Source organism: Erythrolamprus reginae, chromosome 9 (assembly GCF_031021105.1).
Source record: "Erythrolamprus reginae isolate rEryReg1 chromosome 9, rEryReg1.hap1, whole genome shotgun sequence".
NCBI classification, from domain to species: domain Eukaryota; kingdom Metazoa; phylum Chordata; class Lepidosauria; order Squamata; family Dipsadidae; genus Erythrolamprus; species Erythrolamprus reginae.
In genome coordinates, this window is record NC_091958.1 from 22,894,936 (window position 1) to 22,910,994 (window position 16,059).

At 42.3% G+C, this 16,059-nt stretch overlaps 1 protein-coding gene across 3 annotated transcripts in view; it reads right to left on the bottom strand.

Annotated features, from left to right (window-relative positions):
• Positions 1 to 7,681: 7,681 nt before the first annotated feature.
• Positions 7,682 to 16,059, bottom strand: part of ESRP2 (epithelial splicing regulatory protein 2) — an 80,607-nt gene continuing 72,229 nt past the window's right edge. Inside the window, exons 16-18 of one of the 3 annotated variants that reach the window (XR_011559822.1) lie at positions 15,155 to 15,266; positions 9,128 to 9,453; positions 7,682 to 9,022 (exon numbers count right to left, since the gene is read on the bottom strand). Coding sequence is in view for 2 of the 3 variants with exons in the window: in XM_070760464.1 (XP_070616565.1) it covers positions 9,295 to 9,453 (159 nt within the window). In the remaining variant the exon portion in view is untranslated. Of the gene's footprint in view, positions 9,454 to 15,154; positions 15,267 to 16,059 lie in introns of all 3 variants that reach the window. The other 2 variants (XM_070760463.1, XM_070760464.1) reach the window with 2 other exon arrangements.

Sequence of the window (16,059 nt, forward strand, 5' to 3'; positions counted from 1 at the left end):
ATGGTATCCCCTCTTCGCCCTTAAAGTTCTCCCGCCTAGTGTGTATTTGTATTTGTACCTAAAATGTGGGCACCCAAACAGTCCCAAGTTACTATGCACTAAGTGAGCAATCCACCGACTACTGCAGTATCAGCACCTCTCCTCCCGGTCTGGCAAGATGAAACTTTTGTCGATGCTGAAGGAGATGGAGAATTTGCAGCAATGGGAGTAATGGATTGTCTTCGACCTTCTGTTGCCTTGAAATACCCGATGCCTGTAGACGTAGAAACGCTTTCCTATTTAAAGCAAAACTATAGAAGTCGAGTACTATAATGGTGAGGGGTTTTTTTGCCTTGTAAAAGCTTCAATACAAGGGTCTTAATATATATAGATATATATATATATACTTTTGGCTTGTGTGATGCTTTAGGTAAGACTGTTAATCTTGTGTAATGTAATAGAGATAAAAGCACATGATCTCCGTTAGACTATGCAATTTACAATTTTCTGCCTGTGACTGGCATCTGCGTTGCTGGCCTTTCCAAATTTTAAAATTGCTTTCTATGCTGGTGCCCGGTTTAAAAAAAAAAAAAAGTTATGGAAAGCGTTGAAACGGTAGCTTTCATAACGAAAGAGTGGAGGCTTTTGTAACCTGAAGGAGGTGATATATATATATATATATATATATATGTATATATACACCTTGCCCGTTTTGAAAGTCATTTTGGTTTAACCAAAGTTTGACCACAATTTGACGCTCCTTCTAATAAATGCTTCATTATAAAATGGAACTGCCATCCATTTGTAAACCAAAGAATAAAAGAGAAAAACAAGTGCTTGGATGCAAACAAATCTTGGGGGGGGAAACTCTATTTTTGATACATAGAATGAATGTCATTCCTTGAGGTTTGAAGATTGTTCAAATTGAAATTTTCTATTTAACAGTTTGGGACAATAATGATTTAAGACTAAAAGTTACATTCTAGATGTTTACAGAGCCTTGTATTGTAATTTCATGTACATTTGTGTATTAAACCTTTTGTAAGTTATGATTGCAGTGCTACATGCAGAAGTACAAAGGGAAAAAGCATTATAGGCTCTTGAATCATAGTGTTGAAATAAAAAAGAAAATGCATATTAGAGTTTGTGTCTTTATTTATCTGTACTCATTAGTTCAGAAGAGTGAGGAGAGGAGAGTAAAACTATGAGCTGTACAGCAGTCATATCTTTTCCTTTAGCAGATCTAAGATGATATAAGACCAGAGGTCCTCAAACCTGACAACTTTAAGACTTGTGGATTTCAACTCCCAGAATTCTCCAGACCTGGTAGGAGAATTCTGGGAGTTGAAGTCCACAAGTCTTAAAGGTGCCAAGTTTGAGGACCTCTGTACAAGACTTTGTCCTCCTTTAATGCATCTTCGTGATTGATTGTAAGTGGACTGGACACCATCCATTAACTTCCATCACAAAAGTTAGAAAAAGAGGATTTGCTCCGTAATAGTCTATTTTGCAAGAACATTTTGCTCAAAATGTGGATATTCTTCATTCAGAAGATTGTGGGTTTCATCTCTGACATTCTCCCTTGCCTTCGAAAGATTGATATAATCGGGCATTATAAAATTCCTATTTTTAGAACAGGCATGACAAGCAGGATTTTTTAAAATCGAATCAGCTGACCACAACAAGTAGAAAAAAACAGTGATTGATGAGATCTTTGGACTGCTATGGTATTATCTTCCAAATACTGGATTGATACATTTTAGCTCTACAACCCTAAATTAATTTAAGCCCCCCTGCCGTGAGTTTCTGAGTCCTCCCAAGTTTTATTCTGTATGGATATTAGATATTTGCAGAACCTATTTAATAACTTTGCTTTTGGTAACCAGGACTTTTCTGTTTCTGGAGATGAATAAAAACACTTAGCCGAGGCTTTTTAAAATCAAATTTGTTTATTTTTTTGCTTTCCGTCCAATATGATTGAAGCCTTACTATTAGCCTCTAATATGGAGCTGAGTCTCTTAAAAAGAATGTACTAGTTATTATAAGTATGTAACTACTACTTTGTTCATAGAGCTGTGGGAGCCAGGTTAAATTAACAAATGTATCTTTTTGGTATGCTTAATATAATTTGCATAAGTACTTTATGAATCTTTTGACCCTCTCTGCAATTCAAATAAGGTATATATCATCATCTTATCTTTCTCGCCTTCTCATCTTTCATACTATCTTCTCCTACTGGTATTTTACGATTTATCACTTGTTGTTTGCATTTTATGATTAGGATTATATCTTATGACTTACGATCTCTGATTTACCACTTTGTGTGTGAAAACTGACGCACCAGAGACAAATTCCTTGTGTGTCCAATCACCCTTGGCCAATAAAGAATTCTAGGTGGTTTTTAAAAAGCTAATGAGAGGGCTCATAACAGTAATTTCTGTGGATTTTGATTCTGGAATGTCCCAGAGCAATCAATAAGATTTACTCCCAGGAATTTAGATGGGGAACTTCAATCTTAGATTTGTGACCAATCAGTGTTGAATTGGAGCCTTGCTACTCTGTGGTGGTAGTACTGTACCTGCTTTGAATTTTGGGTCTGCCAAGTGTGTTGCATCACAACGTCTCCCAACCTCAGCTTGCATGAAATAATTAAAGCTAGAAGTCATCAGGTCATAGAAGAGTGGCTTATTCTTATTCATTTGTTCATTATTTGTTTGTTTGTTAATTGATTGATTGGATTTATATGCTGCCCCTCTCCAAGGACTCCGGGTGGCTTACAACATATAAAAGAACAAACAATGCAATAACTAAATCCAATTAATTAAAACTAAGCAAACAATCTAAAAACCCCAATTATGCTAAAAATCAGTCACACCCATTCAGATGATAGCGATAAAAAAGTTCATCAGCCAGGGGGATGAGATCTAATTGCCCCAAGCCCAGCGGCATAAATGAGTCTTAAGACTCTTGCGGAAGGCAAGGAGGGTGGGGGCAGTGCTATGGGGGGAGCTGGTTCCAGAGGGCTGGGACCCCCACAGAGAAGACTCTTCCCCCCAGGTCCTGCCAAACGACCTTGTCTTGTGGATGGGACCTGGAGAAGGCCGACTCTGTGGGATCTAACCGGTCGCTGGGACTCATACAGCAGAAGGGGATCCCACAAGTAATCTGGTAAGTAATCTGGCAAGTACTTCTTGATTTAGCCATCATGTTTTTATATTAATAAGGGGGTGTCGTTAAAAAAATAGAGTTTTGAGTTGTTATCAACTTTAATGTGGTGGTGGGGGAGTCTCCAAACTTGGCATGCTGGCTGGGGAATTCTGAGAATTGAAGTCTACAAGTCTTTCCTATTTTTGAAGATAGCTGCACCAGAATTTGCTTCTGCTGGGGGTACAAATTTATGATTAAAGACCTAGTTTGTTTAATATATATGTGACTACGCTGAATAACCAAGAGCAGTGATGGCTAACCTTTTTTTCCCCTTGTGTGCCGAAAGAGCATGCATGCACGATATTGCAGATGCATGAGTGCCCACACCCATAATTCAATGCCTGGGGAGGACGAAAACTGCTTCCCCCCTCTCCAGAGGACCTCTGTAGGCCGGAAACTGCCTGTTTCCCAACTTCTGGTGGGCCCAGTAGGCCCATGTTTCACCCTCCCCAGGCTCCAAAGGCTTCCCTGGAGCCCAGGGAGGGTAAAAACACCCTCCCCCATCCCCCCCGGAGGCTCTCTGGAAGCTAAAAGCGCCCTCCCAGAGCTTCTGTGTCAGCCAAATATGGTCAGCACACACATGCTTGTTGGAGCTGAGCTAGGACAACAGCTCATGTGCCAGAAGATATGGCTTCGCGTGCTACCCATAGCACCCATGCCATAGGTTCGCCATCACTGACCAAGAGCCTTCAAGCCAAGCTGAGCTCCAAGTGCCTACGTGGACACACCCATGTGCTTTCCTTGGCTGCCTCACCTCGGGTTTCGCTCTTTCTGGCGGCCTCCCATTCCATTCCTAACCAGAGCTGACCCTGCTTAGCTTTTTGAGATCAGTTAGGTGCCGCGACTGGCTGTGACACTTTAAAGATAGCCGTCTTAAAATAGAAAGGGTTTTAAAAAAAAGATTGGCTGTGAAAAAAAAGAAAAAATAACAGAAGCGAAGCAGCTTATTTTAGCAGCCGTAAGCAGCTGCCGTTATATAGGTCAGTGGCAACTGTCAGACAGATCCCGCCATTCAGATTTCAGGGAATACACCTCCTCGCCCGTTAACGGAATCCCTCAACAGATTGCGGAGAGTTGTGGGATTCAGAGCAAACCTGCCCGAAGGATTGTGAGACGGCCAGAGGTGGGCTGCTAAAGTGGAACAGTGATATATGCTCGCCCCTGTGGCTCTGAGTGCTAGCGGAGTCCAGCGCAATTCTGCTACTGCACCTGGGCAGGTAGCGAAATCCCGCGCATACACACAGGGGTGCCTTAAAATGTTAGTACAAAACCTTAAAATGGTTGAACCTTGTGGGTTCAATACAAAACGTTAAAATGTTACTGTGCTCCTCAACGAATAATGCCGTCTATCATTTGTCCTTTTTGTGGCTCTTCAAATAATGTGACTTAATCAACTGAAAAAAAGTCCAAGCACCTATTTGAAAACTTATCTTGGTCAGTAAGCCACTCCCACCCAGTCACATGACCTTTAAACCACCCCTGGTCACATGATTGTCAAGCCACTCCCACCTGGTCACGTGGCTGGCAAGCCACTCCTACTTGGTCACATGAGCCGGGGTGGCGCAGCAGGTAGAGTGCTGTACTGCAGGCCACTGAAGCTGACTAGATCTGTAGATCAGCGGTTCAAATCCCATCACCGGCTCAAGGTTGACTCAGCCTTCTATCCTTCCGAGGTGGATCAAATGAGAAACCTGGATTGTGGGGGCAATATGCTGGCTCTGTTAAAAAGTGCTATTGCTAACATGTTGTAAGCCACCCTGAGTCTAAGGAGAAGGGCGGCATAAATAATCAAATAAATAAATAAATGACCATCAAGCCATGCCCACAGTGTGGCAGTAAAATTTTTGGCAGCCCATCATTGCTGGTTAGATATGGCTACCCAAAGTGGTCCTAGCAGAGGAGGCCCCCATGCTAACTGCGGTTGATTTCAGAACAGCTGTTCAGACCTGGGTCAGCCTGGGAGGAGGTAAACTAGGCTGGCAGGTTGGGAAAAAAATTCTTGGAAGTTAAAACCTTTTTCTCACCTTGTGGTGAAGCAAGCTGTGGGAAAATCTAGGATCAAAGAGACGCTTTTATTTCATTAGAAACCAAGCCTGTGTCCACCCTTGGCAACTTTTAAGATGTTGTGTCGACTTCCAACTCCCAGCATTGGCTGGGGAATTTTGGGAGTAGAAATCCACATGTCTTAAAATTGCAAACATAGAAAAATATGGGAGCTGGAAAAAAATTATCCCGAATATTGCTTGTCTGAATCAAGGCTGCAAAGATGTTTGGGTGAGTTGAGCTGTAATTGCAAGCCCATTGTTTCAGCCTGCAGGCCAGAATCCTATAGATCTGTTCTAGTTAGATCAGCCGAGTACTGTACAGTATTTTGGAAATCCAATATGAAGGGGACATCTAGTGGTGGGATATGGACATTGCAGGGCTCTGCCAAGAGCTTTAAAGAAAAATGTGATTTTGCATTAAGATTTGCCTGGCAAATACTGTGCTTCCCCGAAAAGAAGTTTTATACACTGCTCAAAAAAATAAAGGGAACACTTAAACAACACAATATAACTCCAAGTAAATCAAACTTCTGTGAAATCAAACTGTCCACTTAGGAAGCAACACTGATTGACAATCAATTTCACATGCTGTTGTGCGGATTCAACTTTGTACAGAACAAAGTATTCAATGAGAATATTTCATTCATTCAGATCTAGGATGTTTCCTTTGAGTGTTCCCCTTTTTTTTTGGAGCAGTATATATTTTTGAACCCTGAAATAAACGCTTGGACTTATTCCCATGCACTCAAAAGCCCGATTGGGCTTATTATCAGGCGATGTCTTATTTTGGGGGAAGTAATCAATGGCTACTTCAGCTTCAACCACAACAAACAAGCACACAACAGATACAAAGTGGTTTAAACTCGACTGCAGGAAATGTGACTTAAGTAACCGAGTAGTTGATGCATGGAACTCACTACCTGACTCTGTAGTATCCTCACCTAACCCCCAAAACTTTACTCTTAGACTATCCACTGTTGACCTCTCCTGACTCCTAAGAGGTCAGTAAGGGGTGTGCATAAGTGCACCAGTGTGCCTTCCATCCCCTGTCCTAATGTTTCTCTCTTACTAGTATCATGTATATAAATATTATATCTTTGTATACCACCAATACGTCCTTGACAAAACAAATAAATACAATAAATAAATCAAATAAATAAATAAGCAGGGTAGATAGGTGTCCTTTTGTACAGAATGGGCAATTTGTTGAATAGAAAACCCTATTTTGCAATGAAGATTAAAGCTGGCTCAAAGCTACACACCTAGCTTTTGTGCCTAAGGCAGGACTAGAAACCCACCCCCCTACCCTGGTGATTGGCCCAAAGTCACCCAGCCAGCTTTCATGCCTAAGGTGGGACTAGAACTTAGTTTCCTGATTTCTAACCTGTTCCGTTAACCATCAGATCCAAATGGCTCTCCAAATATATTTATTTATTTATTTATATTTATTTATTTATTTATTTTGTCCAATACACAATGAGGGTTTTAGTGGGTATATATCTATATACACATAGTAAAATACATGATGAAAGTTATAGAGGAGATCCTCATAGTAAAATATATCTAAGAAATAATCGAAAAGAAGATATAGTAATAGAACATATCCATGAAAGAATAGAAGAAGAGATATAGGAATAGAAGAAAGGTATAGGAGATATAGGAGAGCAATAAGACAGGGGACAGAAGGCACTCTAGTGCTCTTGTACTTGCCCCTTACTGACCTCTTAGGAATCTGGATAGGTCAACCGTAGATAATCTAAGGGTAAAGTGTTGGGGGTTTGGGGATGACACTATGGAGTCCGGTAATGAGTTCCACGCTTCGACAACTTGGTTACGGAAGTCATATTTTTTACAGTCAAGTTTGGAGCGGTTAATATTAAGTTTAAATCTGTTGTGTGCTTTTGTGTTGTTGTGGTTGAAGCTGAAGTAGTCACCAATTAGTTTGTATTAAACACCTATAGTACATGTGAAAAAGTTCTTTTGCTATATCAATCAGGCTTTGTGCTGGAATTCAGTTTCCGATAGCCAGTATGGCACATAATGTCAGTGGTTCTCAACCTTTCTAAATGCCTAGGCCCCTTAATACAGTTCCTCATGTTGTGGTGACCCCCAACCATAAGTCTAGTGCCAATTCTCCCAACAGAGCTTTAAGCTGATCGGCAGGAAGGTCTGAAGGACATTGACCTCTGTAAATGCCTGATTGGTCAGATTGTAAAAATTGTTTCCAAGGCCCCATAATAGAAGCTTTAGCGCCTAACACCAGGGGGAATTTGTCTTTTCCTATGGTCTTAGGCGACCCCTGTGAAACATTCGAAAAAGGGGTCCCGACTCCCCCCAGGTTGAGAAACACTGCTGTACATGCTATGTACTAATTAAATCACCAGTACCCCCAAAATATGTTATTTTGCAATGCTGGTTTCCATTGCAAGAAACTAAAGAGACAAGTCCGGTTTTTTCCTGCAAGCATCTTTTATTTCTTATCATATAAAGAAGCATACACCGATTCAAGGCCAGGGTAGGTCTGATACCCCTTTAAGTACTACTCAAGAGTTCTTTATTTAACAAACAAACAAAAAATCCCTGCATTCACAGGTACCGAAGAGTCCAATCTGACTCAGTCTGGTTTCCTCCGTTGTTATTGCACATTTCGAAAGAATCCTGATTAAGGCACAGTTAAAAAACCAAAATTATTTAGTGCTTGTACAACAGATGTTTCGGCACACTCTACGCAACATAAAACCATGTTCTTTGAACATGTATATACATACATTTTTTTAAAAAAACATGCACTAATTAGACTTAAATTTCAACTTCTTTGCTGCATCATAATATACAAATGAATATTGTAAACAAATGGCATGCATGTGAACTAGAGCAAAAAACAAAACACAGTATTTGAGCACTATGATGTTTAAATAAAACAACATATATAATTTACTAGTCCTTAGTGTTTACGTGCTGTCATTGTCCTACTAAGTTTCTACCTTTGTTTAGTTTACAGGTTGGCAGTTTGAAAATATGGCTTTACTTAACATAGGGTTCTACCTCACAAAACAAAAATTAAAACAAAAACTGAAAAGCTTATTTTGTCGTTTCATTTGGACATAACTTTTCTTCTTCTTTTCAAGGGAGCAGGGAAAAACAATTTGATTCGACACCTTTCACCTGAAAAGCTTATTCTGTCATTTCATTGGGATGTTATTTTTTACGTCAAGAAAGGGAAGAGGAAAAAATAATTCGATTTGACACCTTTTAGGGTAGGGGTCCTCAAACTTGGCAACTTTTAAGACTTGTGGAGTTCGACTCCCAGAATTCTCCAGACAGCTATAAAGAATTCTGGGAGTTGAAGCCCAGTTTGAAGGCCTCTGTTTTAGGGGAACGAACGAGCGAACGAACAAAATATGCTTCTCTCTCGATGAGATGGAGTTCCCGTCTACTCCGAATTAAGAGAAAGAGGTTTGGCAAGTCTGTTATTTCAAACAAAACATTTCTCTCTCTCCAAATGGGGAATGCAAAATTATTTAGATTTTCAAAACAAAACAAAAAACAAGCTAAAATCTACAGCACTTCAGTAGTTTAAGCTGAGTCGAGTTTGCATCGATCATATTGGAGCAGTTAATCCTGCTTTTTCGGCAACGGGTGGGTGTCGTTCCTTCTCCCCTGGCTGGTTTGCTTTTCGGAGGATGCGGTTTTGTGACCCAGAGGTGGGCTGCTAAGGTGGAACGATGACGTGTGCCCCGGCCCTGTGGCTCTGAGTGCTAGCGGAGTCCAGCAAAATTATGCTACTGCACCTGGGCAGGTAGCGAAATTGCACGCGGACATGCCGGTGCGCAACATGCCCCTGCGTGTCCATGCACAATTTCGCTTCCTGCCCAGGTGCAGTAGCATAATTGCGCTGGACTCCACCTTAGCATCCCACCTCTGCTTTGGTCCCCCCCCCCTCCCCAGGTGTAGGAAAAGGCTGCTGGGCAGAGAAGACATGGCTGCTTTGAAGAGATAAAAGGAGATTTGTTCTTCCTCCCCGCACTCGGATCCACTGGAGGGGTGGTGGTGATGGTGGCGTCTAGATAAGGCAGAGGTCCACACACTGGCCCTCCAAGAGGCTTCCATTTTGCTCGGCCACAGCTTTCTTGGCGGAGTCCAGGCTGGGAAAAGAAACAAGAGCTTCTCCGCTAGGCTGGCCGCTGAAGTTGTAAAGCGGGAGGACGGAATCTGCGTGGAGCTGCAACAAGGGAGGGGAGAGGATCAAAAGGGTGGCCGGGCACAGGGGGAGACAGAGCAAAGGGCTCCTAGATCGGCGTCTCTTCCGTGCTGGGGACAGCGGAGAAGGTGACCAGGCACTTCCTAGAGAGGCTTATTGGGGGGACGATGATGCAATGCAGCAGTGGGCCGCTAAAGGAACGATCGGGATGGCCACTCTGGTAGCGGAAATGGCGACGTGCATGCATCTGCCTGTCCCCGGGTGAGATTTGACTTCTGCACACGTGCCGCTCAGAGTCTGTTTTGGAGTGAGCGCCATATAAATGCAATAAATAAATATAAATATTTTATACTGTTGTAAGCCGCCCCGAGTCCTTCAGGATTGGGCGGCATAGAAGTTGAATAAACCAGTGTTTCCCAACCTTGGCAACTTGAAGATATCTGGACTTCAACTCCCAGAATGCCCCAGCCAGCATTCGCTGGCTGGGGCATTCTGGGAGTTGAAGTCCAAATATCTTCAAGTTGCCAAGGTTGGGAAACACTGGAATAAACAAACAAACAAATAAATAAATTTCACACAAGGATGCTCACACGTGTGAGATTTCGACGATTTTTGGCCTTTTTTTTTTTTCTTCTGTGCATGCGCAGAAGCAAAAAAAAAATCACCGAAAATTGCTGAAATTTCATGCCTGCGAGCACCCTGTTACAAGGTTTCTCTTCTGCACGCATGCCATGTGAACTAAGGGCCTGTTAGACACAGTGGAGCTGAAGTGACCTGGCAGTAGGTGGCCCCTTCTCTGGATTCTATCTCACACACCTGGGTTCCCCTGTGCAAATGGAATAGTTGTGCAAATGAAATATTCAACGAGAATATTTCATTCATTCAGATCTAGGATGTGTTATTTGAGTGTTGCCTTTATTTTTTTTGACCAGTATATATAGAGCCAGGGTGGTGCAATGGTTATAGTGCAGCACTGCAGGCTACTTCAGCTAACTGCTAACTGTAGTTCAGAAGTTCAAATCTCACCACTGGCTCAAGGTTGACTCAGACTTCCATCCTTCTGAGGTGGGTAAAATGAGGACCCAGATTGTTGGGGGCAAGAGGCTGATTCTGTAAACAGTTTAGAGAGAGCTATAAAAGCATTATGGAGCGGTATATAAGTCTAAATGCTATTGCTATTGCTATATATAATTGCTGACTCAGTAAGCAGCTTAGAGAGGGCTGTAAAGCACTGTTGAAGTGGTACAGTATATAAGTCTAAATACTATTGCCAGTTGCCCTCATGTAGGCCAGTCAGGGATTACCAAAGGACCGTATATGGTCCATCAAACATCCAGATCTGCTCTTGAATATTGTTGGAAATTAAAATGGAAGCTGAGAAGTCACAGAGCCCTCTCTGAAAACCAGATTTCAGACAAATGCCTTGGACAAGCCACAGGTCTGTCCACTATAAGGTTTCTCTGACAGCCCCTTTCAGATCATAATTTCATTTATCGATATTAGAAGAACATGTATAGCTCAGACTTGAAACAAGGGAGGTCCTTGGTGCTCTCTGAACTTGGTTGTTTCCCTTGCAGGTATCTCATGACCCCACTAGCTCACTAGTACTGATGATGTTACCTTGGTGGGTCACAAAACGCCTACAAAGAGACAACTAAGCTCAGAGACGAGTTCTCGTCGTCATTTATTTCTTGCCTTTCTATTTCTAGATTTGCTTACCTGGGCGATCCAGTTGATAACCACACATTTTTAAGTTACACCCCCCCCCCCTACTAAAAAATAGCAAACATTGAAAAGTGCATAGAAGCAAACCAGCAGTAATGAATATTAGGAAGGAAGGAAGGAAGCAGATTTCATATAGTCTATCTCCCGGAAAAAAGAAGTGTTAGACCAAAACAGTTTTTATTATTATACTCTCCGGAGATTTAAGAAAACCTCTACCATTTAAACCAACAATTTGGGGAAAATACAGGTAATCCTCAAGGTACGACCATTCGTTTACTGTATGAAGTAACAGCAGCACTGGAAAAGTGACTTGCAACTGGTCCTTGCACTTACGACCACTCCACAATCATGAATAAAATCCAGGCGTTCCTCAACCGTCATGGATTTTGCAAGGGTTTGTAGCATCCAGGGGGAGTTGTGGCGTTGTCATTTGCAACCTTCCCAGCTGGCTTCCAACAATCAACACCCAAAGGAGGAATTTAGGATTCGCTTAGAGACTATATGATTCATTACAACCACGGTGAAAGGAAAAGGTTGTAAAATTGGACAGAACTCTGTTAACAATGGAAATTCTGGTCCCAGCTTAGGTCGTAAATTGAGAATTATCTGTAATGCAATGTTTTCCCACCCCAGAGAAATAGCTCATTTTGCAGGACTTCCCATAAGGCAGAAGTCTTCAAACTTGGCAACTTTAAGACTTGTGGACTTCAACTCCACAAGTCTTCAGTTATGGTGGATGGAGAATTCTGGGAGTTGAAGTCCACAAGTCTTAAAGTTGTCAAGTTTGGGGATTCCTGCCATAAATGCATAATTATTCAGCAAAACACAAAAGCAGAAAGGCCCTTCTAGGTCTCTAACCCCAAAACCCGGGTTCGTGGTATATGTGCCAAACTACCGGTATGCTCCTGTATTGTGAAGATGGCTTGTCCACCCCATTAGCAAGCAAACTGAGTTTGAAATGACTTAAGAAAAGTACAACTTGAATCCATACTTACTCTGCGTGTTCCAAGATCCACTTAACAAGCTACGGCAGTATTTCTCAACCCCGGTAACTTTTAAGAGGTGTGGAATTCTGGGAACTGAAGTCCATACGTCTTAAAGTTGCCGAGCTGAGAAACACCGAGTTAGACAATAAGGAAAACAAACCATGGTTAGGTTCCTGTATTATAGAAATAACGGCAAAGATGGATGCTCGGGTATCTTATCTGGCATGTTTCTCTCAAATAGCCCACGAGGATATAATGCATGTAAGCATGGCCTTCCGCTACCCAAGAAGGATCCATCTGCTAGGATGGATATTGTCAGTACTGTGTCCTTGACTAGTTAGTTTTCTAATATATAACTTAAGCCAGCAATGTATGGTTAAGAAAATTAGCACAATATTGCTTTAAGGGCTAGTGCTGCAATTAGCTATAAGAGGGAATCAGATGTGTGTGTCTCTCTCCCTGATTATTTTTCTGCTAGTTTTGTCTGTGTGAATACTGTAGAACTGCTTTGTGCTAAATTCTGGTTTAATGTACATGTATTATGTAAGTAAGCTTGAAGTTGGTTATATGTACTGAATAAGACCAACTTTGTATATACACTGCTCAAAAAAATAAATGGAACACTTAAACAACACACTGTAACTCTCAAGTAAATCAAAATTCTGTGAAATCAAACTGTCCACTCAGGAAGCAACACTGATTGACAATCAATTTCACATGCTGTTGTGCACATTCAACTTTGTATAGAACAAAGTATTCAATGAGAATATTTCATTCATTCAGATCAAGGATGTGTTCTTTGAGTGTTCCCTTTATTGTTTTGAGCAGTGCAGGTAGTCCCCGGGTTACGTCATCCCCAACGTACGATGTTTCATTGTTACAACAACAGCTTCAAAGCCACTGCTGCCGCCACTGCTGCCTCCATTCGGGCGAAGGGATCTCCACGGTGGGCGGCAGCTTCGGAGACCCTCCGGAGATCCCCTCGACCGAACGGAGGCGGCGGCTTCAAGGAACCAACAGCTGGTCCTTCTCAGCGCTGCGTTGCTGTAGCCTCTGAGGCTGCCGCTGCCACCTCCATTCGTGCGAGGGGATCTCTGTGGTGGGTGGCCTCAGAGGCTACAGCAACGCGGTGCCGAGAAGGACTGGCTTCAAGGAACCAACAGCCGGTCCTTCTTGGCGCTGCGTTGCTGTCGCCTCCGAGGCTGTCCACCACAGAGATCCCCTTGCCCAAACGGAGGCAGCGGTGGTGGTGGCAGCCTCAGAGGCTGCAGCAACACAGCGCCGAGAAGGACCAGCCGGCTGTTGGTTTCTTGAAGAAGCCGCCGCCGCCGCCGCGTAAGTTGAATATTCATGTAAATCGGAATATTCCGACTTACACCAAACTCGGTTTACGACGGGCCGTGGGAACGGATCCCCGTCGTAAGTCGGGGACTACCTGTATATATTGAGAATATTGCTTACTGTAATATGTGAATGACTAGGACTGGAACTGACTATGCTATTTGTCTGCTGTGAATAATATACTGCTCAGTGGCCAGTTTGATTTCACATAATTTTGATTTACTTGAGAGTTATATTGTGTTGTTTAAGTGTTCCCTTTGTTTTTTTTCAGCAGTGTATTTATACATTCAGTGTATGTGGTTTAGTTATTTGAAGTACTGCTCATATCTGTGTGAACATTAGCTGGATATCTATAACCTCCACATCTGTCCTCTGTGCATACACTCAGTAACTCTGCTTAATACTTAACAGATATTGATCATGGCTGTTCCGTGGAGCTAACCCCGGGAGAACCAGGAGCTACAAAAACAATATCTCTCTACAGTAGCTGCTTTGGAAATGGGGAGGGATTTTGTCTACACATGTTCAGCATTGGGTCCACCATAAACATCTGTTGCCCTGCATCTGATGGGCAGAGATCTAGTAGAAATTTAACAGTTATCAAATAACTGGTTTGAAGATGTCAGTTTTCTACAGAAACATCTCAGCTTGTTTGAAGCAGCAGGCTCCAAAACGCTTGGTTCCTTCTTTTAAAGAAGCTGAGCGCCAGGGACACTTCTACCATCATCTGCTTGACCAGTTAGCAGCTGGACTATATGAAGCAGATACAAAACCTAGGCAAATAAATCCCTAAGTCTTAACTAGCCACAGTATGTCCTTCCTGAACTGGTACCCTGCAGACGGTGGCTGGACCTTAAGCCTTCTCAAGTTCTCTTTGAGGTCCCCAGGTGGACTGTGACAAATGGAAGGACAATGGAAGAACCAATCAGGACACCAATTCAATGATTAAACTTCCATAAACCTTTAAAGACCCACCTCTGTTAGCAGACCTGGGGCGATTGATGATTGACACCTTGCCCCACCCAATGAATGAACGTGTGATGGATGATGGATGAATGTGTTGTTAACTTTTAATGATAGGGATTTTAATATGTAATGTTATTGAGATTTCTACATGCTGTGAGCCGTCCTGAGTCCCAGAAGAAGGGCAGCATAGAAATTGATTGATTGAATGATTGAATGAATGAATGAATGAATGAATGAATGAATGAATGAATGATGCCTCCATCTGTCCGAATTCCATCTCTCCCGATATTTGGCTTTTCCTGCTCCAAGTATGACCACCAGATCAATGGACAGTTGATGATGGCTGCAGCAAAGAACCCTTGTTCCCACCCCCATTAAAAAAAAGACCTCTGAATGAGAGAATGCCACGCAAAATTCCAAAGTCCCAACCTCCCAGTGTTGTCCTAGACATTCATCCCGAAGCACAAGCACATGGAGATGTTCAACATCACCCTTGGGTTAGTGAAGTCATGCGAAGTGCCCAAGCAAGGAAGTGTTAGCAAGCAACATGTCCCGTCATGACCTAGCAAGGGAGGATGAAGCGTGATTGGTTGGTTTTTTTTGGGGGGGGGGAGGTTGTTGTTTTTGGAAAGAAAGGGAAAAGGGGGAAATAAATCATTTCCATTCACCACCAAAGAGTTCCGCTTCAGCCAATCCAAGCTTACCTTCTCTAGCGGTTACCAACGCTTACAAGCAAACCCAGTCTTTCGGTGCTTGTAACACGCCCCTTGCTTGGTCGTTGAGCTGAATGAGGCCATTGTAGTCATCAGGAGCATACTACAGTACAAGTGTGATATAGAAGATCAGGAAGAGAAGGAGCAGGTGGTCTTGAACCAGCAAACCACCCTTCCCCCCCAGCAGCACTTTAAAGAGCCATTTCTCTTTAATTGGGGTTGGCAATTTCCATTTGCAACAGGGATACTTGTTAGGTTAAGCAATCCTGGGTGATATTTCATTGTAGTACCATGTAAGGTAAAAGTTGAAAGGCATTACCATATAAGGTAATGTTGAATGTAAAGCATGCCCATGCTGAGTCATTGGGTGTGAACTGCGATGTGATTGGGCCAGAGCATTATAATATGCAGATCACCATTTCCTTGTTTGGTCTGTTTGGTCCTGTTGGTTTGTTTGGTGGTCGTTTGCTATTGATGGTGGTGGCTGGAGCAGTTTGAGAGTGAGTTAGATATTGAGTAGCACTGAGATGACGTGAGAAAATATTATTTTACTGAACGAGTAGTAGATGCTTAGAACAAACTTCCAGTAGATGTGGTTGGTAAATCCACAGTATCTGATTTTAAACATGCCTGGGATAAACATATATCCATCCTAAGATAAAATACAGGAAATAGTATAAGGGCAGACTAGATGGACCATGAGGTCTTTTTCTGCCGTCAATCTTCCATGTTTCTATGAGATAGTGATATGAAGAAGCCTGGATAAGTTTAGTATCTACTAGAAACCTGGATTGGTTTTGTATCTACTTGTAACCTGGATTGGTTGAATATCTACTTGTAAGTAAGCTGAATATAGCTGATGTAAAGTTTCTGTAACTAGAAGACTGAAGGTATTT